Source organism: Psittacula echo, assembly GCF_963264785.1.
Source record: "Psittacula echo genome assembly, chromosome: Z".
Classification (NCBI taxonomy): domain Eukaryota; kingdom Metazoa; phylum Chordata; class Aves; order Psittaciformes; family Psittacidae; genus Psittacula; species Psittacula echo.
Window position 1 is genome coordinate 38,825,955 of NC_137742.1, and position 26,139 is coordinate 38,852,093.

The following is a 26,139-nucleotide window of genomic DNA, read 5'->3' on the forward strand; positions in this document are numbered from 1 at the left end:
CCTGGACAGGCTGGAGAGGTGGGCCTGTGCAAACCTCATGACAAGGCCAAGTGCAAGGTCCTGCACCAGGGTCGGGGCAATCCCAGGCACAACTATAGGCTGGGCAGAGACTGGATTGAGAACAGCCCTGAGGAGAAAGACTTGGGGCTGTTTGTTGACAAGAAGCTCAAAATGACCCCGTAGCGTCCATTCGCAACCCAAACACCAACCATATGCTGGGCTCCATCAAAAGGAGCACGACCAGCAGGTTGAGGGAGGTGATCCTGCCCCTCTGGTACCAGTCGGTGAGGTGTTGTATTCTCTTCCCTTGTTATTTCTTTTATCATTTTCATTATTGGTGGTAGCAGTAGTGATTTGTGTTATACCTTAGTTATTAAACTGTTCTTATCTCAACCCGTGGGAGCTGCATTCTTTCGATTCTCCTCCCCGACCCTCCAGGAGCGGGAGGAAGAAAGGGTGGAGGGGAAGTAGTCTGAGTGGTTCTAATTTACAGCCTGGGCTTAAACCAGAACAGTTCTTTTTGGCATCCAACGTGGGGCACGAAGGGTTGAGATAACAACAGTTTTGACCAAGGCACAATGCTGATTTACGGGCTCTCAGAGTTGTTTCTCTTGATGTCACAGTGTCGGTATGCTGTAGCTTACTTAGAGCCGGTATTTGCTGTGTTAGTGTTTATCAAGTGTGGGCCTTGGGCTAAGGCTCTTGTTTCATTGTATTTTATGGTAATGGCTTGTAATACGGGGGGGCTCCAGCAGCAGGGCGGGATGGACGTGGCTGTGGACTTGTACCTGGCCATCCCACTGCTCTTCATTGTCCTGGCCCTCGTCCTCATCTCTGTCCTTATGAGGCTGCGGGGAGCCGAGGGGGAGCGGCCCCGGGAGCCGGCAGCAGTCGAAGCGGCCCCGGGGACCAAGCGGCGGCGGGAGCGGGGTCAGAAGGCGGCAGGGAGCGGCTGCCGGTGGAGGAAGTCGGGGTGGTTGAGGAAGGGAAAGAGGCAGCTGCCGAGCTGTGGGAACAGGCAGCGGAGGAGCCGAACCCCGTGGCCGAGCCGAGCCCCGTGGCAGCCGAGAGCATCCCCTGGCAGCCGCCTGCAGAGCCCCGCGAGCCCGAGCCCCAGGAGGATGCGGAGAGCAAGATACCGCCTTTGGGAGCCATGGCTGGGTCCAGCCTCGGGCACCTGGGACAAGTGGAGGATTCAGGAGATCCCGCAGCACTTTCCAGCAAAGCAGAGGAGGAAGATCTGGACTCAGAAAAGGAGAAGCTGGTGGTGAGAGAGCCGGCAAGCACAGCAGCTACACCAGCCCCAGTGACAAGTACAGCAGCATCATTTGAGAGTTCTGAAGGTTTTGAATGGCCTTTGGCTACCCTTGGGACCTGCCTGCTGATTGTGATGGGGATCAGCATCTTGCCAGACATACAGAGTATGTTCTACCCACAACCATTTTGTCTGATCCCGAGAGTTAAGCAGAGTCAGGTTTGGGTCTTGTCTAGGATTGGATGACAATATAGCAGGACCAAGAGGTTTTCCCCAAGGCTGGACAGTCATGAGTGGCAGGGTGTGTGGGACAGTATGGGCGAGTATCTAGTCCACTGGGCCCCTCCAGTGCTTTGGAAGCATCAGAGATGGAAGGCAGCTGTATGGAGTCCCCAATGACAAGTTGCAGAGACTGCTGAAGGGGAGGGTGAATTATTTTGAGCCTGGTGGGCCCATGACACTTCAGGCCATCAGGGCAGAGATCGACCATAGAGATGGACTCATTGTTGAGGGGTGGACTTAGCAATGGGCACTATTGCCCAGGTTATTCACAAGTGTGAACACTGCACACAGCCTCTCCTGCCCTGAAAGACTGTTACAAGAGATAGAGCCCAACATCATGGACTGAATGGACTCAGCAGCTTTATAAGGATTGGTCCGTGCACTAAGATAACAGTGCACTGAGATGAGAGTGAGGGTATACTGAAAATGTGGGATCTGAGCATGACGTGAATGGTATGGAATAAGGGGTGGATACTGTTCTGGGTTCAGCAGCAGCAGTCATTTTTTTCTCCTCCTTAGTAGCTGGTGCATCGCTGTGGTTTTGACTTTTGGCCTGGGGATAATACTGATAAAGCCGATGTTTTCAGTTGCTGGTCAGAATGTTTACCCTGACCAAGGACTTTGTGAGTCTCGTGCTCTACCAGGGAAGAGGAGAAGCCGGGAGGAAGCAGGGACAGGACTCCTGACCCAAACTAGCCAAAGAGGTATTCCATACCACAGCACGTCATGCCCAGGGATGTAACTGGGAGTTACCCGGAAGGGCTAGCACACTGCTGGGTGGAGGGCAAGGTACCAGTCGGCGAGGTGTTGTATTCTCTTCCCTTGTTATTTCCTTTATCATTATTATTGTTGGTGGTAGCAGTAGTGATTTGTGTTATACCTTAGTTATTAAGCTGTTCTTATCTCAACCCGTGGGAGCTGCATTCTTTCGATTCTCCTCCCCGTCCCTCCAGGAGCGGGAGGAAGAAAGGTGGAGGGGAAGTAGACTGCGTGGTTCTAATTTACGACCTGGGCTTAAACCACAACAAGTATAAAATTTCATTTAAACTTTTTAAATACTAGACTGAAATGCAAAGAAAAACAGTACATAGGCTGCAGGGAACTGGTGTCACTAAGAAAAGTGCGAAGACAGAGCTCAGCTAATTAACAGTAAAAGCCTTTAAAACGGCAATGTAACAGTAAACTGGAGGTTCACTAAAATAATATGAGTAAAACTAGAATTTGTACGTGGTAAGTAAACAGCTGGAGCTGCGGCTGGTGTAGCCTGGCTTTGGGTAAAACTCAGTGGAAATGACTAATAGTTAAATACAAGTACCACCAGACCCTTTCAACCTATTTACTCCTGTGTAATAATGGCTTTTCATTTCAAACTCATTTAACTTGAATGACCTTGTCACACCTGCTGAAATAATTCAAACATTTTCAGCACTAGTTAAAAGCAGCATATGTAACCTGTTCATCTTCAGAGATCTTCCTACTGATGAGAAACTATTGGCAGCAGTTCAGCTTCTGCAGCGATTCATGCTTTTGAATTGTTCTTGTCTGACTGGAGGGCACTCCATAGTCTTAGCAGGATGAAATTGGGAAGCATTTCAATTTCTCAGTCACTTTCCACTGTTGTTACTCCATATAGAAACTAGTTTTCAGGAAAGTACTCACAGCATCTAACAGAATTTGGCACCTTCCCTGATTAGATGAAGTCATTAAAACCAAAGTAAATGCTAGCTCAGGGCTTTAACCAATCTACGTTAAGTTTCTCTGAAGTATAATGCTTGCTCCTCAACCTGCCTCTCGCACAACTTTTTTTGTTAACAAAATCTTTACTGCTTTTGCTTTCAGCAAAACTGCATGAAGTCGAGACACATTTTCTGTTTCTTTGTTCCTCTTCTGTTTTAAACTTACAGCTAGGCAGTGGTAAATTGTTTTCCATGGGTTTATCTAGCAAAAGAGCTTAAAATAAGTCTTGGGGAAAAGCATAAATTAGCTTTTGTAGAGAAGTAAAAATTGACAGACTGAGAAGGAAATATACTACTCTTTAATGAATTTCAGATTACGTGAAATGTGCCATAACTTTATCAACATTAGGGAAATTATATGTGAAGATAAAAACCAAAACCTTCAATTAAAAAAGCCTTAATTAAATTACCAGCACTCTGGAACTATTTGTATTACAGTAGCCTGCTGAACAGGAAAGACCATTAAAACTGGATGTAAAATTTGAGGATTTAATTCCAGTTTTATGTTGAGTATCTCTGAAGAAGGTCAAGGTATGTCCTTGTAGACATGAAGTTAATTGGAAGTGTGACTGCAGAAAAGCTGCAAAAATATAGTATGTTAACCAACACAAATCAAGAGAACAAATAAAAGTTTGTGCTGAGCTTAAAGACAGCAGTCCTCCATTTCCCATGTATAGTCACTGTTTTCCAGACATTTGCTTCAAAACATCAAATCAGAAATATGATTACAATAAACTTCTAAATGTTCAATTTGCTTCTGGTACTTTATGTCTTCATGCCTGTTTTATGTTAAACCTCACTAAAGCCTTTTAAATTAAGAGCCTCTTTGGAAAGAAGAGGAAGAAACATGGATTTTCATGTTAAGAAATAGCAGATATTCTGAATAATCCATCTTTGTAAGAAAAAGCTCTCAGTTATAGATCCCAGTTCCTGACATCCTTCACGATTTCAGTGAAAACTCTGACTCAAAGGGTAGGTTATAGACTCTCTTCTGGCTGCGTAAACTTAATGGATGTGGAAGAGCTGAGCATTGGTACTCTGCAAGATCTGTGCTATTCCACATGCTCTAAAAACCCCATTCTAACTTACCATTATCTTTGTAGCAGGCTTTTCAGCCTCTGACCTCAGGAATTGCTCACAACAACAGGAAATGGCCCTTTCTTCTGTAACTGAGGGGGAGAACACTGTCTGGACCACACTAATTTTTCCAGTGATGTTGCTCATGGATCTGTTGCAGAAATCTCTCTTCCAGAAGAACTCTCTGGTGTGCTATAGACCTGCCCTACCAAGCCTAAAGGAAGACGACAGTCTGACTGGACACAAGAGAAAAAAATTTCACATTGAGAACAATCACCCATCAATAATCTCCCCAGGGAAGTGGTGGACTCCCCAGCCTTGGACACTTCTAAGATTTGGCTGGACAGGGTGCTGGGACATCTAATCTAGGTTATGCTTTGCCCAGAAAAGTTGGCGCAGATGATCCCTCAGGTCTCTTCCAACTTGGTATTCTAGGATTATATGAATAAAGTAGTGATACAGCTGTCTAGGAGAGGTGCAGACTAGACACATCATCTTTAGCATCAGCAATCAGCTGGCAAACAGCAGGCATGAGGTACATCTGTGCCTGTTTCTTTCCTGCCACAAGCAGACACTAGCACCAGTCCAAATTCTGCCCCAGAACTTGTGATGTAAAGTTACATTTTTCTAAACTGTTTTTATACTATGGTCTTATTTTTAGCTCCTCCACTTTTTTTATTGTGTTGCTTAAAAAACCCCAAACCAAGTAACTGTTGCCTTTTCATCTGTTTAGCAAAGGAAAATACAGATTTTTTTATGAAATTAATTTGATATCAAATTAAGGTATCAATTTCTGCTTTTTTTTGTTTGCTGCTATGACCAAAGTACAGTACAACTAACATTGTCCCGAAACACATTTTGTAACTTGAGCTTATGCTTGTCTCAAGAAGAAGCAACAGATGAATAGTCTGTTACTTTTTACTCTGCTCTGTGTTCCATTTCGGTGGCTTCACTAGTAGGTGGCAACCACTGAAAACTAATCCTTAATTCAGTGATGTATGCTGCATGACTTTGTAGCACATAACTGAAATTATCACGTCAGGTGAACCTACTTTCAGCAATCTTTGGTCCTTGATATAAAACTTACATGCAAGAAAAACAGTGCTGTCCTCAGAAATTAGGATTCAGGGGGCAAGGAGGGTTTTAAGCTGTCAAGTGTGTTAGAAAAAGGGCCACAGAGTTTAATCACTTAACATGACCTTAACTGTTTTGAGCAGATTATATTTCAGGTGCTGGGACATGCAAGAGCTGAATTCAGTAAAGTGGGTTTTCTCCTTGCAAAGCAGCATAATAACTTGAAGATTTTACACAGGGATTAAGAACTACATTAAACACAGTTCAAGAAATGTCCCATTTTCTCTTCTAGAAAACAAGGAATTAGCATTTAATTTCTGATGAAGCAAGCAGAAAAATTTACTGATTTACTTTGAAAAACCCTCAAATAAATAATTTATATCCCCCAACAGCACAGCACTTCTAACTGGAACACAGCTCATTTTCAATACAAAGCCAAACACACTAATTCAACCAGAAGCACACAAGACAGAATATCCTTCAGTTTGAAGACACCAGGAGCTTGACATCTTTCATTCTGCTGCTTTCTTAAAAAACTGTTTTTCTTATTGTTACAAACCTGAAGGTAGCTGTCCTTGGAAAGTTTTAAATTTACCTAAGATAAATCAATTTATCCAAGATAACTTTAAGTGACACACACACTGGAGAAAAGGAGGGCGAGTAAGTGGGTTTGCAGAACTAGTAAGTCACTGTATCAGTCTTACTCCAGTTGTATTTCCCTCTAGATGTTAAGACTTAGCTCTGGTGTTTTTGCTTGGGGTTTTTTAGTCTTTTTTTTTTTAATCAAAACTTAACTGCTAGAGTTAGGCAAAAAGAAACTTATTGCCTGAAAGTCTCACAGTGGTTTGTATTTCAGAAGATGAGTAGATGCATGAGGAAAAACAAAGTTGTGAAGAAAAAACAAAAGGAGTAATTTTGGTCTCAAAACAAATTACAGCACAAGCTAGCTGCCTTGCAATGTAAATGTGCCTTCTTCAGGACACTCCAGTAAAGACTTCACAGGCAATCCGTGGGCCCAACTTGTGCTTCTGTCACCATTCTTCTCTTGCAGCACCTAGATCAGTCTGCAGAGTAACACAGGGTCTTCCGGCAGCAGCTGATTTCACAGACATGAGTATAACATTACATTTTTAAATCAAATGCTGCAATTCTTTACTGAGAGGGTGGTGAGGCACTGGAATGGGTTGCCCAGGGAGGTTGTGAATGCTCCATCCTTGGCTGTGTTCAAGGTCAGGTTGGATGAGGCCTTGGGTGGCACGGTTTAGTGTGAGGTGTCCCTGCCCATGGCAGGGGGGTTGGAACTAGATGATCTCAAGGCCCTTTCCAACCCTAACTATTCTATGATTCTATGATTCTAATTAATTTGTAGGATGTTAAACCCACAGCAGCAGAGGACATCACATTAAGTTATTTATGAATACAAACTCTGCCTTCAAAGATTGATAGATAAAATGGTGATTTGGGAAGAGCTATTCTTTCCATGCCCTGTCACACTGAAGACTTTTAACCTTCATTTATGCAAGAAAAAACTTACTAACAGACACATGAACCTTCTTGCTTCTCCAGCCTCTTATTACAGGTCCTTTTTTACTTGCACTGTGACATTGCGTCAAGTTAATCAACAGCATGCACACAACATGTGGCTTGACACTGGTAAAAATCTGAGCTAGTAAAAATAGCTGGCTGGTAAAATGTAAAGTGGGACAGTATCTGTCTATTACGAGTCACATACAACAACTGTTCTAATGAAAGCTAGAGACAAAAGCTTGGTGGCTTTGGTTTTTATTTCTTCCTCTCTAGGACCTTCCAAGTTCACACAAAATAAAACATCACTGTTCAGCTGACCACAGTATCTCATAGGGCTAAAACATTTTTTCTATGGTTTTAACACTTAAACAATTCAGAATTATATCCGCAGGTGACTATTTGTGCAACACCTTCATCTTATACAGTTCTGGTCAATCAAACAATGCCTTCTTTGGTAAATGCTCATTAACAAGCCTTACCTGTACCTAGTCTTTTGCAGGATAATAAAAATACAAAAATCCAGTTCAATATATTTTTTTAAAATGAGAGTGCTTTAGTCTTCTTTTAATTTCTAAAATACTTAGTGTGATTTTTCACTTATCCCCAGTTTTGTACCAGAGCTTTTCATTTATCCCCAATCTAAGAGCTTTTTTTTTTTTGCCTTTTTTTTTTATTTTTTTATTTTTTTTTTTAATATCACAGGCTGCTGTGTTGGACTGAATCTGTCAAAGCTGCTAACAGGAAAGTTAGCAACAAAAACTGAAAATAAGATTGCATCTCAAACACTTGCAACATTTTCTTACTATCACAGCAAGGAAGTATCCCTTAGTATGGTATAATATTTGGCTGCAGCTATTTGAGCAATCTGAAGGAAGTGCTTATTTTTTAACTCTGCAAGGAAGCTTAAAAGTAGCTCAATTTATTTTTCAGTCCTCTTTAATTCACAGGAAGAAGCAATACATTAAGTGACTATTTAATTTCAGGTATCTTTTCTAAAGATACCTGTGGTATATTTGATATACATCTTCCCTCATTCCTTCAAACACACTTAAGCTTTGAGGTAATTTAGGGCAATATATAAGAACACTTTTTTTTAAAAAAAAGAGATGGGTAAAAAAAAAAATTAGGCAGGATAAATAGAAAAATATTCTGTCTTCCTCTCACTACAAATAATTTCAGCATAATGCATTTTAAAAAGCAAAGTAATCACATCACTAAGTCCAAAACTAAGAGCACTTTTCAAGCAAGGCTGACTTAAGCAAGCATTTCACCTGAGTTTACATTTCAGGGATGGGGCCCATAGCAATAGAGAAGACAACGAAAGCGTCCAGGGGCAGATTGTTCCATGCCATTCTATACCTGACTTAGAGGGGTACAGGAAGGAATTGGGGTGGATTTACCAAAAAAAAAAACCCAACAACCCAAAACCAAACCAAAACCAAACCAAAACTATAAACAAAACAAAAAAAAACCCACAACAAACAAAAAAAACCAAACAAAACCCCCACCAAACCAAAAAACCACCAAAACAAAAAAACCCCCACCGAAACAAAAAAAAACCCACCAAAACAAAAAAAAAAACACCAAAACAAAAAACCCACCAAAACAAAAAAAACAACAAACAAAAAAAACCAACCCAAAACCAAACCAAACCCAAAATCAAAAAAAAAAACCCAAAACAAAAAACCCAAAAAAACCCCAACACCAAAAAAACCCCAAAAAATCAAACCTTGTCCTGGCTCCATGCGGGCAAAAGATGTCACTTTCTATAGCAGCGAGATGGCCATCAACCAGTCATTCATGTCAGGCATGAATGCCATGTCAACCTGTCAACCACTACTGACTGTCAGTATTTATCTTATCTGCACAAATGAACTTGTATCCAGGGAGATTTTGAGAAACGTTAGCAACAGTGTCCTGCTATCCCAAAGCGACCTTTCAGTTTAAGGAGCGTACTTCAGGGACACAAGGCACTTGCTGGAAAGGCCTGAGATGAAACCTGTGAGTTTAGAGGATGGTCCTCTGCCCATTCAACAATAAGGGTATGCCACATTTCCTCTGTAAGACAATTGCAAAGGAACTATGATTTAAAATGTGGCATCTTCTTGCACACATGAAGATTATTCCTTCGGAAAGCATGATTTCACCCTCTCATTTATATGCTATATTGGAAGACTGCAATACTCTAAGTTAAGTATTTTTACAGTTGTAAAGATATGTTTTGGGAATGACATAGGCAATGCAAGATATAGTTCTTTAGGCTGGAAAGCTAATCAGAGTCTTCATCATCGAGGTATTCCTCCGCATTACTTAATGTTCGGACTGTACCTGGAAAGAAACAAAGCTCTCTCAATCCAGGATAAAATCATAAAAAGCTTCACATTTGCAATGCTTGCAAACCAGCATCTGAGAAAGCTGATTCCTCTATCATTTAGAGATGTTAGGGCTACACAGATGGGGCTGTAGATCTGCATCTCAAAAGCAGGGCTAAGCCAATAATCACATCTACTACGTATGAGATATAGTCTATTCGTGACCTTCAAGAGTCATCTTCTGGCTCCTTGGAACTGGAGCTGGAACTCTTCTTACATTCTATTTTCTGTATATGTTACCATTACATCACAAAGCAAAAGACTGGCAAGCTGGTGGGAGAACCCCTATGGTTTTATTCTGAGTGCTTAGCTAGCTGCCATTCTCTATTTAAAATAAAACACATTTCACCTGTTCTTTCCCCTGCTTTTTTTCCCCCTAACATTTTTTTCCTGTATAAATATTTCTTAGATCTACTTATGAGCTTTTGAAGGATAGTAAGGAGAAAACAGGAGTATTAACATAGATTCACCAGACGTGCAGCACAACCTTTGGGACTGTACAAAGACAAACAGTATGGGCTTTTTGTGACAGATAATTATTTGCCTACAGATTTTTAAATGTATGGGAACAGGAATATGTGTTATATATAACATGTATTATATTATACTACTGAGAGCCAGGACAACAAGATCCTACTCAGTCACAGCTTTGCAATAACACATTACAATAAAGTATTAAAAATATCAGGTGCAGACATAACAAAATAAGACTGATATAATTCACAGAAGTTATAATCATGTTATCCTTGGCTTCTGGAAGACGACAAATAAGTAAATTTAAACTGACCTGCTCAACTGTTTTGATAAAAGAAGCTTAAGAGAATAATTTGTTTGTTTGTTTTTGAATGGGAGAAGCAGCAAAGGAAGAAAGAGAAGAAACAAATTGTAGAGTGCTGTGCTAAAGGGCCATACTTCAAGAAAGGACAAATCCCATTCTTCTGTGTAACAACCGTTCCCCCATTCAGGAGCACAACCCTTTTGCATTTCTATGACAGGATTTTAACAACTTTCATTTCTTAGAATATACTTCTGTAATCATGACATTTGAATGTGTATGTTTACAAACAAAACACAAAACTTGAAATTTAAATGGAGACAAAGTAAACTTTCTTGGGTAAAACAAAATGTTTCACAGAATGACTATGACTGAAGCCATATCTAAATAGGAACAGATTTGAAACTGGACACAGGAAGACTACTGATATAGAAACTAAATCTCTGGAAAAGAGCAATCGTTTCACTCATAGATATTGGAAATACTGAAATACAGAATCAACACATACAGGGGAATGAAGTGAATTAACTGAAAAAATACAAAGTACAAGAAAAAGATACAGACCAGTGGTGTCACCCATTATAAAAGGCCAAATTAAGACAGAAAAACAAACAAGGAAGCTAATACTAAAACTGCAGTTAGACTGAGAACATAAGCTCTTACCAAGTCATACCAGAAAAGGTAGCATGAGATAGTACCAGAGACTGGTAACAGATGAACTTAAACAGGGGACGTTCAGGTTGGATGTACGGAAGAAGTTCTTTACTGTGAGAGCACTGAACAGGTTGCTCAAAGAAATCGTAAATGCTTCATCCCTGGCAATGTTCAAGCCAGGCTGGACAGAGCCTTGAGCAAGATGGCCTAGTGTGCAGCATCCCTGTCCGTAGCAGGGGGCTGAAACTATATGATCTTAAGGTCCCTTCGAACCCTAACCATTCTATGAACTAAGTAAGAATGATAAATCAGTCAGCCATGAAACAAAATTAATTTAGAGGGAGAGAAGCAAATACACCAGAAGTTACCTAGCAGCAAAAAATTAAACATTAATACAATTATTCTGGACATAAGAATACAGAATACTGCTGTAGCACGTGCCTACAGTTGACAAAGACGAAAAGTGCTCCAGATAAATATTAACTAACTTTAGAAAAAGAATATGGAAACAGAAGAAACTCTCCTCTGTTATCACTGCTTTCTCCAGAGTCAAAACTGATGGAAATTTGTCAGGGTTTTCTGGGAAATCCAAGTATTACCTCCGTCAAAAAGCTGGACAGCATTTCTGCTGCAACTGCTCTTCTTGCCCTTCTAAAGCTGTGGTCATCTATTCTATCCCTTAATTCCCACAGATAACCACCCACAGGTTAGCATTCCATCTGTTCTCCCTAGCCCAGCGACAATACAGTTGTTAAGGCTGCATATCCCACTGACAGGCTGCATATCCCACTGACAGGCTGCATATCCCACTGACGGACGCTGTAACTCTGCCCGTGTTTTTAAATTTTTCATTTCATGTATAATTCACCTATGGTTCCCACCCTAACTTCAGCCTCCTGAAAGCTATATGTAACATCAATTATGCAGTACTGAACAATGCAGTCTTTGTTCAGCTTTTTAAAATAGGCTTTTATATCTAACTCTTTTGGACACAGACACTGTGCTATTAGGAGAAATAAACACAAGTGAGAGGCAGTGAGACTACTTTGATAAATACCTGAAAGCATTCTTTCTTTATTTCTCTACTAGGGAGTCACTTAGACACAAAAATGAGAAACTAAAAAAAAAGTATGTATCAGTAAGGAAATAAAAAAGGAGCATCAGATGATCTTTGTTTGGCTTAGTCTGGAGGAATGGACAGGTGTAATGGGGAACATACCACATTGTTTTAGTCTCATACCTTGTCCCTTGTGGTATGCTGCTTTTAAAGTAGCTTCCATCCTTACTTGCTTTCTGTCTCCACTCTGAAGAGTCTGTCTTCCATTTCCTCCCCTTCTATTATGGCTTCCACATCTTTGGAGCTCTTTTGCCTCTTGCTGACACAAGATGGCATTTTGTATGGAGTCAGCCACACTGAATGTGATAAACCACAGGTTTCTATCATAGCTCCACTGAACTGACACTCTCAAGAGAACCCTTCCAAACACAACTTTCAGCCCATGCAGCTCCCAAGTGGATTTTATGGCTATCAGCATACTGATATTTGGTCAAAATACTAAGTGTCCCCTTAAAAAGGTAAAGAATGTATCAGAATAACAAAACCAGAAATACCTGCACTCTGTTTCTTCTTAAGAAGGGAAGCACAAGTTGCATTGGTTGCCATGTCTAATGCCAGTTTCTTCTCATTGTTCTTCAGATCTGTTCTTGCCCCTTTAGAATAGAAAATTTTCATCATGAATAACTGTCCAAATATTTTTTGGGCAATGGTATTACAATAGGAGTTTCAATAGCATGGGTTGAACAGTAATGGACATGGGAATCTCATCTGGGTACTGCTCTGAAGTAAAATAAAAACTATGGATGCTCTTCCATAAGCTACAGTTGGCTAGGGAACTCGCTGGCTGCTTTCCCTTTCCAGGAAGCAGATGTCATTGCTGTTCTGGGGTTAAGTGCCTAACTTTATCTGCAAAGCAGGATGAGATTTATCTTGAGCAGGTGAGATGTCTATTCTCCAAACAGCTGCCATAATTTTCTGCAAGGCTTATGAAGTCAGGCAGGTAAGCTGGCTAGGGACCGTAGCTGGGTTATAGAAAAACACTTAAAGAAATACGGATTAATAAACATTCAGCAATCTAGCCTGCCACACAGATTGTTGAAACCTTGGTGAAGATCTTTACCCTTTGCCAGCAGCATCTCTACAATATCTGCATAACCTTTCCATGCAGCAGCATGCAAAGCTGTGTCTCCCAATTTGTTCTGTGGAGTTAGAGGGAAAAGCAACAGGATTAAAATACAGAAAAAAAACCTTTCAGCTTGTACCAAGCATGACTAACATCATACTTCTACTGCAAGGATCAGCTGGTTTAACCTACCTGTTGATTTAACTCTAGGTTTGCCTGGGTAAACAGAACATCCACTATATCTGCATAAGACAAGGTGGGAGGGGTGAACAAAAAAATTCAGCACAAACAAAACAGACTTTTTTGCATTCACAGTCTAAATTCTGATTAAGATTCAAAGATAGAGTGATCTAAACACCTAATGAAAATCTGTAGCATTAAGCAAGCTTTAACTTTTCTTAAAAAATAGAATGACATTTAAAAAAATCTTGGCTTTATTAGTTAGTACTGCACTTTTAGCAAACAGACTAACAAGCAAATCAAGAAAACCAGGGAACAATCATTTCAAAATAATTCTCCAATACCTTTGTGGCCTCCATGGCATGCCCAGTACAGAGCTGTGTTTCCAGCTTTGTCTAAGCCATTGACCCCAACTCGATTATCCAAACACTCCCTCAACCAGCTTAAGTTGCCTGAAAGACAAATTCAGTTTTGATGATTTTTTTTTCTCTTTGAAACGTTAAGAGAACCATTAAAGGCACCCAGTTATTTCTGAAGGGTGTCAGTCCTTCTATGAATTTGTGAAGAAAAAAGTGATTAGCACCAACACTTATAATTCATAAAACAACCAGTCTAAGTCACATCAAACACCTTTTCTTCTTCTTCCAGAAGACTACTATATCCCTATGTAGTTAAACAAATGGTACTAAACTCTTTCAATGTCTATAAGTCACAAAGTGGCAATTCCACCAGGCTGTGAACCAGCTCAGCTTCTAAAAGTTGCAAAACTTACCAGATAACTTGTTCAAAATATCACACAACCAAACAGACTGGATGATTTCATTTTAAATATATTATTATTTTGGCAGAACCAAACAAATCATTCTATAGTATTATGCAAATCACGCTTACCACGTTTGGCAGCTTCATGCAGTGGGTTATCAATAGACTCTGCTTGCTCTGCCACTGAAATGAAAGAAAGAGAAATTCTAACTAGTTCTAAAACTGAACAGATATTTGGCACCTGTCTGGAAATAAAACTAGATTTATTCCAGAATATGTCTCCTACTGAAGAAGGGACAACACAAAGCAACCACAGTTACTAAGGTATTAGCAGTTTGCAATCTGTCATGTAAAACTGCTACCCTGCCTACGTTTCCTATGAGGACTTGGAAGAACTGTGCTGTGTTGTCTGTTTGCAGGGCTTTTCAAAGTGGTTTTAGTTGAATCTGTAAAAGCATTTCTGTTTAGTTCAAACAGGTATGGAATATTTAATGTGTTGCAATGCCCAAGAAAATAATGTTTTCTGAGGCTGAATATAATCATTAAAAAGTAAAAATGGCAAGCAGTCCCATTTCTGAATGGGGGGAGAGGAGGGATCAAAGAAGGTCTACAAAATTGCTCATAATCTGATGTAGCTTCCTGTCCATATGCAGTCCAGTCCATATCCATTACTTAATAATCCAGTATTGATTATCTACCTCTGTAAGAGGCCATCCGACACTGTATCGGGCTTCCTGACCTCAAAGCTATTAAAGGGTTGCCACTGTCCATCCTTAGGTCTACTTACACCAAAAGCAATGTACAAACTGAAGGAATATAGCCAAGATACTACTAATAAGAAGATCTTAAAAAATTTCAATACATTGATTTAGAATACCAAGAATAGAAGCCTCAGTTTCGTGTGCCGTCTATAAAACCATCCTTTAGATCCAAGTGTTCTTCCCCTCAAAAATGAGAGCATCTGTTGTTGTTACCTGCACAAGCAGAAACACGAATACTTGACAAACTCAAGCTTTCTGTAGGCAATAAAAATATAAGACAGCTTGTCCAGGGCTGATGCACAGTGGGGACCTATATTGCAGATGTATTCTGAAATACCCTGGTAGAGGACTCTTAATGCCAATACTGTGATCAATTTTTGAAAATCAGTATATCAGTCATTTTTATTTAGTGATTTCCTTTGATTGTGAATGATCTTGCCAAATGGAAATATTCTAGATATTACCATAGTTGCTTGGAATTAGTCCAGTTCTCCCTTTGCAAGTTCCTTTCCACCAGTTTGTATCACTCTGCAGAGAATAAGGAAAATATTTTAGAAGGGATATGCTGTATATCAGAAGTATTCAGTCTTATGGGACGTCTGAGACTCACCATGTCTGAGATGTAGATAATATCTCCTTCTTCAAAGTACAGTTCATCTGGCTTAAAAAAGAAAAAAGTAAACAAAAATCTGAATGTGTGTACTTAGGTAAAACAAATACCTCAATAAAACAGAGTACATTCAACTATCCTTTCAAAAGGACAAAACCTCAAGTTCTCCAGCAATTAGACAGTTCTAATAGTCTTTCATATTGTAGTTTGAATTCCTACAGCTCACTTTTCGGATCTGTGACCTTCCTTATAACTAGAGAAAAAGACTGTGGTCTTTCCAACAGAGCACCGTGCAAGAAAAGCAGCAAAATACATCTCGTGCTTGTTAACTTCATACCCTTTCTGGCTGGCCTCGGTTCACAAAATCTTTTAGTTCTCAAATTATCTTTGTTGCCTTTGGAAGAAAAGCAAAAAAACATGTATATTGCTGATGTTAGAATATAAGTAACTTATACTAAAGAAGGCATGCTGCTTTTAAAAAGAGCTGCACTTAAAAAAGGAGAGTGATGATTAATCACCCAGGTTTATTTACATTTAGAAGGATATCCAGCAAAAAGGTTTTTTCACTGAAAACATAATACAGCAAGTCTAATAAACCATATCTAATAAAACCCCAGCAGCATTGAAAAAATGTTGTTACAGACAAGATTAAAATTACACTTCTCCAAACAGTTAAATCTAGATATACTTACTGTTCTGGGCTCAAATGTATACAGGGCCCTGAACACTTTAACCTGCCCTAAAAAAGAAACAAACAAAAGCAGTATCAGTATCATACCTTCTAAACATAGCATACACATACAGCCCTCATATACAAGTAAATTCCTTAAAGCTGCTTGCTGAACAAATTTGTGTAATGCCTCTGAAAACTATAATCATGATGAAAAGACTCAACCCAGCAGCACAGATTCTGAAAGAAATGGGCCAACTGACCAGCTAAACATAAGCTGCTTCTTGTCAAGGAACAAGTACTCTACACTCACCATGCAGGTCAACTGAAGTTACCATCAATTTCTGAGGCAAGGTGTAGTTTCAGCCATATTTACACACACACACTCATATGTGTTGTATATATTTCTATTAATAATTTCAGATTTGTCAAGTGATACAGAATTAAGAATAAGGAAGTATAACAATGACCAATGTCTGCAACATGCTCTCACACTTACTTGTAGCCATTACAGATTAGGAAAATAATGCAGTAGCACAGAAATCGCTGTATTTAAGAAAAATTACAAATGTCAATGTCAAGGCGTAACTACTAAGCCAAACATTTCTGTAGTCTTGTGTCTCACTCTTTTTGGGGGCTAAGTGTATGCAAAACTAAAACCATAAAATTAATCCATGTAAATATTTTAGATTGCCAAATGCAATCATACACTCTGTGTGTGTGTGTGTATGATTTTTCTTAAGATTTGCAACTCTATCCTATCCTCTTGCCAGATCTTAGTTTTTAATAACACCATCAAATTTCAGTTTGGTTTTGCTACTCTGTCTCACAGCAGCCATTTCCTAGACATAAAAGGTCCAACACTTCTCAGACTCTGCCTCAGAAACTAAACACCTGTACTGTGGCAACAGCCCAAAAAGGATGAAACTTCTGATCTGTTTGTTATCCATATAGAAATGATGAACCAAGGACATACCTCCTAGATCTAAGAGCTTTGGAATGAAATATGGGAACTAAAGCTAGGAAGAAGTAAAAGCAAACAAGCAAACAAGTGAAAGGTGACAAAACAGGATGGGTGATGCAAGAGCACTATCCCTTCTCCTTGGCTTTCTTACATAGGCGACAGAGAAATGCAAGATAGAACTGCACACTGACAACTCTGGCGACTTTAACCATCACCCACCAATTTTCAGTGTTTTATGCAAGTAAAAGGAGGAAATGGACAACAAGAGGGAAGAGTAAGATATATTAAAAGGGGAAAATGAGAAGATGGCAGAAGACAGGGAAAAGCAACAAATACAGACTTGTGTGTGTCATAGTGTTTCCTGTAATAATGTACTGCATCTGTTTCAACAGGTTTTCTAAAGCTATCACACCCTAAGGAGAGGAAAAAAAGAATGGAAACCTAACACTGATAAAAGTATTGCTGACATGTTGTTTAAACAAAAGGCAATTCATGGCAGGTTTTTTGGTTGTTGGTGTTTTTTTTTTTGTTGTTGTGGGGTTTTTTTTGTTGTTTGTTTGTTTTGGGTTTTTGATTTGTTTTGTTTTTTTTAATTCTCCACAACTGAAACAGAGAGTTACTTCCTAAGATGTCAAGCTGTGGTGTCACACACAGCACAACACATTCTAAAACATTCTCCTGTGATGAAATGCAAAGTACAGATATTCATCTACAGAACTGCAGGTCTGATTAATGTTAATTTTACAGCACCTTACATGGGAGTAAAACAGTACTCACTGCTGGAACCAATCTCTTAAATATTTCATCATAAACAGACATTAAGCCTGGTTATGTTGCTGCATTTAAGAGCTAAGAACAACAGGACCTTGGCATGGCAGTTATTTGTGCCAAATTCTAATAAAATAAAAAAAAAGAAATAGCCTAGAAAATTTAAAATAACAAAATGTAAGGATGCAAAGAGCACATTAAACTTGAGTCCCTGGCCTGAAAATGCTGTTAAATTGCATTTTACTAGGCATATGAGTACCTGTAATCACTTGAAGTACTTTTATCTACCAAAGCCCATCCCTCAGCATGCAGACAGACTTAGAGCTTGTATTGGCAGGTGTCCTTTGGAATAAGCAAAAAGTTAGACATCACCTGGTGACTTCCTGTGCTCACCCTTACCACTCTGCTATGAACCACAATGTAGGATTCATGTAGGATAGATAACTAATACATTAGCACTGATTTGAACTCACCAAAGTTGACTAACCGCAACTCCCCCCAGGTACTTCTAAAGGAAAAAATTACGTAGAACACAACAGATACAAGTACCTTTTTAAAACTTCAAGGCACAAGGCAAACACTAAATGACCTCATTCTCAGCATGACTAATGAGGGGATTATTCCTTTTAAAAACATAGGAAATAGGGCACAGTGTCCCACATAAAATCTTTTCCTAAGCACAAGGACAAATTTAAATGTTTTTTCTTTTCAATCCCATACTTTTGCCACAATGTTATATTTTCCCTTCTCAGGGAATCTGCATTAAAAAACTGCAAAACAATTGATGAATAAAAAAAGCTAACTTGTTACACATACTAACCAGATACAAATATTCTTAGTATACAAACTCCCCCAGACATAATTTGACAAACCCTCCCTCAGCAACACAATAATGTAAAGGAGTCAAACCAATGATTCTCTGTAACCAGCAATGAAAACCAAATGTTTTTTATCAGGTTGGGCTGACCTCATGCCCTTTGAATTATTTTGGACAACTTCTGCTATACACTTCTGCTTTTGTGAGGAAAGGAAACTAGCAACTCGGATTTCTGATATGACCTTCTCTCAGCTAAGAGCATAAAAGTAAAGAAACTAGGATGATAAACAGTAACAACAATTTAAATATGCAACTTCTGAACTGAAACAAGATCACTGCTGTGCTTATAATACAAAGTAATAAAATGACCATTTTCTCAAAATACTAGAAGCTTTAGAAGGGGGTAGGGGAAAAAAAAAGTAGAAAGATCCATCTCTGCACAGCATTATATTTGAGTGAAGGTGAACTCCCAGCACCAAACAGCAGGGAAGATAATTTCATTACCCATCAATTTCTGTCACTTCATCAACCAAAAAAAATAAACAGTACTTGGTGCAAGACCCATTTATTTTAGTTAAGAATGTAAGTATGGTAGTAAGCCAATTCTGACAGGTGCTATCAAGCTTGGACCCAGTGGACCAATAAGAGTCTTGGTTAGCATTTCATATCCTGCTTCACCTGCCACAGATAGACAAAATGAAATTTCATTGATGCAAACAGGGTTTACAAATCAGATATTGATCTTGATGCAGCATCTTTTCCATAGCTGTATTTAGAGAAAGCAGCTCTACACTACCATAAAAATCAGAATAATTAACTTCCTTTACAGAAACAGATCGGCTGGGTATCACTAAGCATTATCAGTACCCTTAATACAGAGAAGGGATAACTTCTGTGCTCTAGAAAAATCAGAACTGGCCATGGTCACCTGTTGATAAATTGGGAAACCTCAAGTCTGTCAACTCCTATAAAGGTCCAACCTAATTCAGTGCTGTCATCAGCCATCTTCCTCCTTCCTCCCGTAAGACTGCACAGAAGCAGTAGAGAATCTGGTGCTCTCTCTCTAGCACCAACTTGATTGAAAACAACTAATTTGAATCTGCGCATGTAACAGATAGATCAAAAGGTTAAAAATATTTAAGATTTAGGATATGGGGAAGAAAAAGGACAGTTTAGGTTTCCAGGGCCTTTGCTGCTTTTAGAGGCTTCTCCCAGAATCTATGTAACTGGGAGTATGAATTTTTATGCAGGTTCAGATGAACTTCTCTGAAGGAAGTGAGAGGCATCTTCTGCTTGACCTCACAGAAAGTGTGGTGGCAAAAGCACAGTATGTTGGTTTTCTCAATGCTGGCCTAAGAATCTGCAAAAGAAGTATACAACCTGGCAGTGTAAACCAACAATTTGAAGATACAATCTTTTTGTCAAGCCACAGTATCAGAGGTCAAGCTGCAGATCAGAATAACTTGTGATATGCTGGCAGTTTGCTTTAGCATCATGTTATGATCCGCACATCTGCTAGGAGACATGCAATTTTATTAGAACGACATTATGGCCAGACTGATTTTTTTTTTTTTTTTTAGGAATTAGAAAATAAGCTGCTTCACATCCAGACTTTCAGGCAGAAATAAAACTAGTGGAAATATGTTTTACAGGGATGCAGCTTGTAGCTTTGCTTTTTGTAAAGACAGAGTACAATACAGCATTCAAGGATTGCTGCAACTGAGAAAAAAGCGGAGTACCCACTGTTTAGAGAACCATCTTCTACTTCTAAGTAGTGCTTGTTAGAAAGGGGAAGTGAACATAGGGCATACAAATTAGAGGGAAGGAAGGGGGGGATGGTGTATTAAACAAACAAAAAAAGGTAGGAATCTGTTTAGGGACATGTTGAAAAGAATGCAAAGGGTAGACTGGTGCCAGTGTAGACGATAAACTGGGGTAGCCCAGGAACAATTATGACTGCATCATTCAGTATTTGGAGTGGAAGAAGCAAATAGCACCTGTTTACAGAAAATCAGAACGAAGGTCAATAGACCTACTTAAAGGGAGTAACCCTTTATACCACCTGTGTTATGTTTCCTCCTGCCTCCCTTCCTCTCAACTGGCATTAATTCAAAACTGATTACCTCAAAGACTGGCCTTTCTCAATAAAATGTAAATGTTGTGTGGACTCTAGGCCATGATCAACAAATCTTACTCTATCTGGATGATACAAAATTAAGTAAGGTTTCTTTAAAACATTAATATACGACTTTCATCTCCCCCAAAGCGGTTGCCACCTACTGTGTAAAACTAATCAAAAATGCAACATGGGACAGAGAGCGCTGCTGTTCAAGGAGACGAATAGCAGAAGCCAATATAGCTTGTCAAGTTCAAAGTAACTTTTGTAAACAGGATTAGCATCTAACACATAATGTTTAAGTTATGAACTCTGCAGAGAAAGAACAATGCAGTCTGAGACACCAAGAGGGTGTCTTGAAAGACAGAGGGGCAACCCTCCCATTGCAGAATGCTGACAGAGGAGAAAGTCTTTGCTACTTTCGACTCCCACTCCACTCTTTTGTATGTTCAGCAGCAAGTCTAGATAGAAAATACAGCTAGAAAACAGTAATAATGCAAAGCCCCAGTAGAAAAGCAAAGCCAGGCACTTTTTTTTTTTTTTTTTTTAAACAAGAGTGTCAAGAAAATAGAGGTACAAGAAATTAAAAGCTTTTTAAAGCCTCTAAAAGTAATCATGATCCATTAATCAAGGGCTAACCACAGACCCCAAAAAACCAGCTCATGTGTTGACAAACATATCAGATGGTTGTCTAAAACATATTGATGTCAAAACCACTCTTTATAACTGAAATCCTAATGTGCTGTGCATGCCACAGGATTAATAGAGGAGCCTTCTGTCAGATAAAACGCTCTCATGTACTGATGAAAACCACACAATGCTATAGCCAGCTAGTTTTTCTCTCTTTGCATCTCCTTCCCCTGCCCCCATTTTTAAAGCACTGTCCAGCCATTGAACACTGATGTCCAACACCCCTGTGATGTACAGTGAACACTTGGTGCTATAGAAAGGATGATTATTTATTTCACTTAATATTTTCACTTCCCTGCCACATGTTATATCTCCTTCCATCTCTACCTAGCCTACACTTTCCCCCACCCCCAAACACAAAGGAAAGAACTATAGCAACCTCTTCTACAGCTCTTCTTTAACTGTAACAATTCAGCAGCAAGGCAAGCAGGTTTGCTGTTCCCTGACCCAAGTTATAGCCCAGTTTATAGTCTGCATAACTGATAATATTCAGTGAAGACTAATTAACACAGCTTGACCAAATGCACTATGCCATTCCACCAGCTGCAGTCTAAAAGCCACCAAAAGAGACATGATTACACTGTGGTAGCAACTATTTCACCACAGGCAGTTCCTGTATTTATTTTTCTTTAATCAGGACACTTTAATGTCTGTAACTCTGAGAGATTCAATGACAGTACCACAGACATCACTGACATTATAGACAGAATAAAGCCAGGCATATAACTACAGAAACATTCTGCAGTATGCTAGGAGACAGTCTGCTCTTGAAAACGCTTTGAAAAAAATAAAAAATTAATGCAACAGTTTGCAAAACTTTTTCTCTTCAAAAATTAGGGGTTTGACAAAATTAATCTTACTGCCCTTAATCAGCTCTGAAAGCCACTACCAAGAGTTTTATTCTCTCCCTCTTCCTTCTTCAGCTATTTATTTCTACCCATTTCCTTTTGCTGTGTCAAGCACTCACGCAGTAAAACAGCTCAGCAAGTTCATTAAGACATAAAAATAACATAACATAAAAAGGCAGAGCACTGATCCAGCTAGCCATGTCACTAAGTGGAATGAAAAGGGAATGGCAGGGTATGAAGGGGATCCAGCTTGCCGTATCACTAAATGGAATGGAAAGGTAATAGCAGGGTCTGAAGCAGGTAGGGAACTTTTTCTTTTGATGGCAGCCTGCTTCTTATCAGATCAAGCCTACCACAAAACAGCACTCCAGCAACCTAGTATTAGCCATAACACATCTGTGTTAGTCTAACAGCTCCTGCAGATTAGGCAGGGCAGCCTTTAACTCTGTAAGAATCCTACATTAAAACTGACTCATCTTTCCGCAAATCAGAAAACTGAGTTACCAACTTCACTGGGCAAATCTGTCCTTTTTACATATTTGGCTGTAAAGAGCAACACCACACCCCTTCAGAAACCCACAGATTTCCTCAGTACCAGTTTTCAGTGAGAGTCCGCAACAGCAATGCTTCCTTTACTGACTTTCTAATTTCAAGTAAGCTCTTTTCAGAAAGAGCTTAGCAAACTGCAGGACAGACAAAATTCTTCCATGGATGAAATTCTACATTCAGAAAGCTTTGAAAGATTTTTTTTTTCTGTGTTCAAGGCTGATGGTCAAAACTGGGTTTGCATTTACTTGGCTTCATATTAAATACTTGTTTTATTAGTTGTCTGGTTAAAATACTCAATTATATTATATACTTAATAATTTCTAAAACCCACCAGTATTTCAAATATCTCTCTAAGTGCAAAAAATATTGAAATTCAGATGTATTTAGGGATCAATAATCATAGTTTCGAAAACACCAAAAATTTTCACTGATTTTACCTGGAAAGGGTGCAGGAGCAAAAAAAATTATGTATCCGTGACTAAATGTACCAGAAAGGGCGATAAGCACAGTAACGCCAGAATGTCAAAGGACACATTCAGCGTTTGGCTGCTGGGAATCCTACAGTGGAAAGCAGTCGGATGCCGTGTTAGAAGAACGCGGGTATCATGCGACTATGTGATAAAACCGCTTTTATGCATCAACATATTGCTAACCCACGCAATCGCTGGGCAAACCCCGGAGTATTTCAACGCCTGTTTCTTAACAGGTTAGAGCGTTTCCTGTGCATTCCGCCTACGCCAGCTTCCCCTCGGCAGCCCACTGTCCGAGCACAGAGGGCCGCGCCGCGCCTCCACGGAGCAGGCCGGGGCGAGGCACAGGGGGATTGTCCCCGGACGCCGGTTCTGGCTGGGGAGAACTCTCGAAACTTCTCCCGAGCCAGAGGAGGGACGGCACACCATCCAGACCCGCAGCCGGGGCAGCTCCACGACCCCATCCAGGCGGGGCCGCTGGAGGCAGGGCGGCGGAAGCGGCTGCCTCCCCTACCGACGCAGCGCAAGGGTGGCGGGGCGGAAACGAGAGGGGCAGGCGGGCAGCCCCGCTCCCCACTCCTGGCCGCGCTCCTTGCTCTAACAGCCCAGACCCGACCCCCAGATCGTACACGTGTCAGCGGGCAGCGGGCTGCCCCGCACCGGCTGCTCGCGGCCCGTGAGCCCGACGACGGACAGACAGCGGCTGTTGCCGCCGGGAGCCTTTTTTACCTGGCTTGGCAGGTTTAGGTGGCGGCTTAGACATGGCTGGAGTCGGTGAGCAGACGAGGCAGCGGTAGTGGTCTGCCTGCGGGTAGGGTAGCTCTCTCTCGGCTGCCGAGCCGGTGCGCAGGGGACGGAAGAAGGAAGGGCGAGGGCTACAGACAGCAGCTGGCCCCAGACAAGGACCCAGCCAATCCCCGCGCACGCCGAGGCCCCGCCCCCCGAGGCGGCACGAGGAGGTGGCTAAGGGGGCGGGGCAGCAGAAGGGCGCGTGAAGCGGTGGGGCTCGCGACCGGGGGTCGGTTGGCGGCGGCGAGGCCCGAGGAGAGCGGGCGAGTATCTGCAGGGTGACGGGGGGGGAGGGCGTGACGTCAGTGAGCCGTGACGCGGCGGCGGTGGGTTGCGAGCTGTGCCGTGCTCGGCTCGTGACAGCGGCCTCGTGCCGCGGGCAGCTCCGTGACGGGGCACAGGGGAAGCGCCTCGGCCAGGGCGGGTCCCTCGGTGCTGTCCCAGTGTCTGTGAGCAGTGGTTAAAGTTACGTTTACCGCAGAGACGCTGAGGTGTTGGGAGCTGCTGGGATAAGGCTCTGTGGGCCCCCCCACCTCGTGTCCCGGCAGTGGGGTTCGGTGCCCGGGCTACTTCCACCCGGCTGGGGCAGGGCCTGGGAGGAAGCATACCTCGGCTGTCACTGCGTGCTACAGCTCGCGCTGTTGAAAAAAGTTAGGGTGGAAGCGGTTCCTTGTTGAGGTTAGCATGGGTTTATGTACTGTTTAAAGATGCTAAACCGAGACCAGGTAGTTTAGGAGTTCAGTGTTACAACATTGGTGACAAATCTGTTGTTGCAATTGGTGCTACACGTTATTCTGGGAGGAGAAAGAGCTCTGGTGGGCTTTTTCATCCTGGTTTTTTTTTGCCTGAAGCTGGGGTTAACTTTTTTATAGACAGTGACGTAAATTACGAGTCCAAAGCTCAGCATGTGTGTCCAGATGTCATTTAGTTTGTTATGTAGCGTTTTTTGTGGTACAAAGGCTAATCTTCTGGCACACAAACCTTACTGGCGATCTTTAGATCTTTTTTTTTTCAATGGATTGAGTATCACTGTTTCCTCAGAACAGATCATGTGGTTGCACTCTCCAGATAGCCAATGCCACAAACATGCGATGCATTGTTGAACTTGACAATGACAATGCACTTAGAAGACCCTTGCATGCTAGTTTACAAACTTGCCAGTGCCAACTACTGCAGGTACACAGAGGAACATTGTCACATGGTGATGACTTGGGCTAGTCAGTATGTCTTTTTATTTTATTATAACAGAAAAAAAAAATCTTAAAGCAAACATGCAAAGATCACATCACAGACCTGCGACACAGCTGAACTTGCAGTTGTTGCACCAAATGCAAACTCTGTGTCTGAAACTTATCCTCACAGAAATAGTGTGGTTTTACTTTCAAAATGATGCCTTAAGTACAGATACTGGCTTGTTGGGGAGGGGAAATAGTAATTTTTAGTCTTGGGTGCAATAGGCTTTACCTCCTTAAGCGTGACTTAGGAGGACAGACCAGGTGAAAACCAGGGTGTTTGCATGTGGTTAAATAGTTAATGGGTTTATGCTCATGGAAAGCAATGTTTGACAAATGTTAAACTGGTTTGACAAACTCTGTAGACCAGTGCTGCTGCCAGGAGAAGCATCCCCGTTACTGCCTGTCTTTCTGCTGCACCATACCTTTACAGGCACAGGTAAATGGATGGTAAACTGGAGGGAATTTGTGCTGCTGAAAGCTAACATTCTTCCCCTCCCTCCTCCTTTGCAGAACTGTTTTTCAGCTGGAGTAGTTTTCCAGTGTAGTTCACTATGGACTCTTCAAACACCTGCTGCAGAAGAAAGTTTTGAGAAGAGTCAGGGAAAGGCAGGATTGTGTCTTCTGGCAGTTCTGCCCACTGAAGGTGGTCAGCCAGCCACAGCCCCAGGGTTGGTTACTTGGCAGCAGCAGGGGTATGGGCAGACAAATGTAACCTTTTCCAGGGTTTCAGTCTTTGCTCTTTTCTGAAGAAGGTAAGTGCTACTTAGTCCGTCTCAGTCCTAAGTCAGCTACAATGGCCAAAGTGCCTTTATAGTAGCTTCAATGACTCTGTGGTGAAGCAGAAGAGCACTTGTATGGTATGTGCTGCTAAGTCTCACAACAACGCAGTGGTGAATTCTCACACTGCTAAGACAACATTCATAAAAGAGCCTTTGAGCATACTCTTTGTTATAACTCTTCATGAAATTTTTAAAACAT

General features: G+C 41.0%; 2 protein-coding genes across 4 annotated transcripts; one reads left to right on the forward strand and one right to left on the reverse strand.

The window, feature by feature from the left end:
* Positions 1–764: 764 nt before the first annotated feature.
* Positions 765–6,499, forward strand: LOC308232227 (uncharacterized protein; the record flags this gene model as incomplete). The annotated part of the gene is given in 3 exon segments (XM_080638301.1): positions 765–914; positions 917–1,279; positions 6,476–6,499. Coding segments are annotated over 3 exon segments (537 nt in total).
* OSTF1 (osteoclast stimulating factor 1) lies at positions 5,998–23,977 on the reverse strand. 3 transcript variants are annotated; one of them, XM_080637386.1, is made up of 11 exons: positions 23,867–23,977; positions 15,938–15,984; positions 15,246–15,296; positions 15,100–15,163; positions 14,007–14,057; positions 13,457–13,564; positions 13,125–13,174; positions 12,930–13,008; positions 12,364–12,462; positions 11,993–12,165; positions 5,998–9,279 (listed from the first exon to the last, which is right to left on the reverse strand). In XM_080637386.1, the coding sequence occupies exons 1-10, from the start codon at positions 23,898–23,900 to the stop codon at positions 12,035–12,037; spliced, it is 714 nt and encodes a 237-aa protein (XP_080493512.1). In that variant the 5' UTR covers positions 23,901–23,977; the 3' UTR covers positions 5,998–9,279; positions 11,993–12,034. The 3 variants fall into 3 exon arrangements, with proteins under 3 accessions (XP_080493512.1, XP_080493511.1, XP_080493513.1); XM_080637385.1 differs by having other exon boundaries at positions 14,004–14,057; XM_080637387.1 differs by lacking the exon at positions 11,993–12,165 and having other exon boundaries at positions 14,004–14,057.
* Between the last annotated feature and the right edge of the window lie 2,162 nt (positions 23,978–26,139).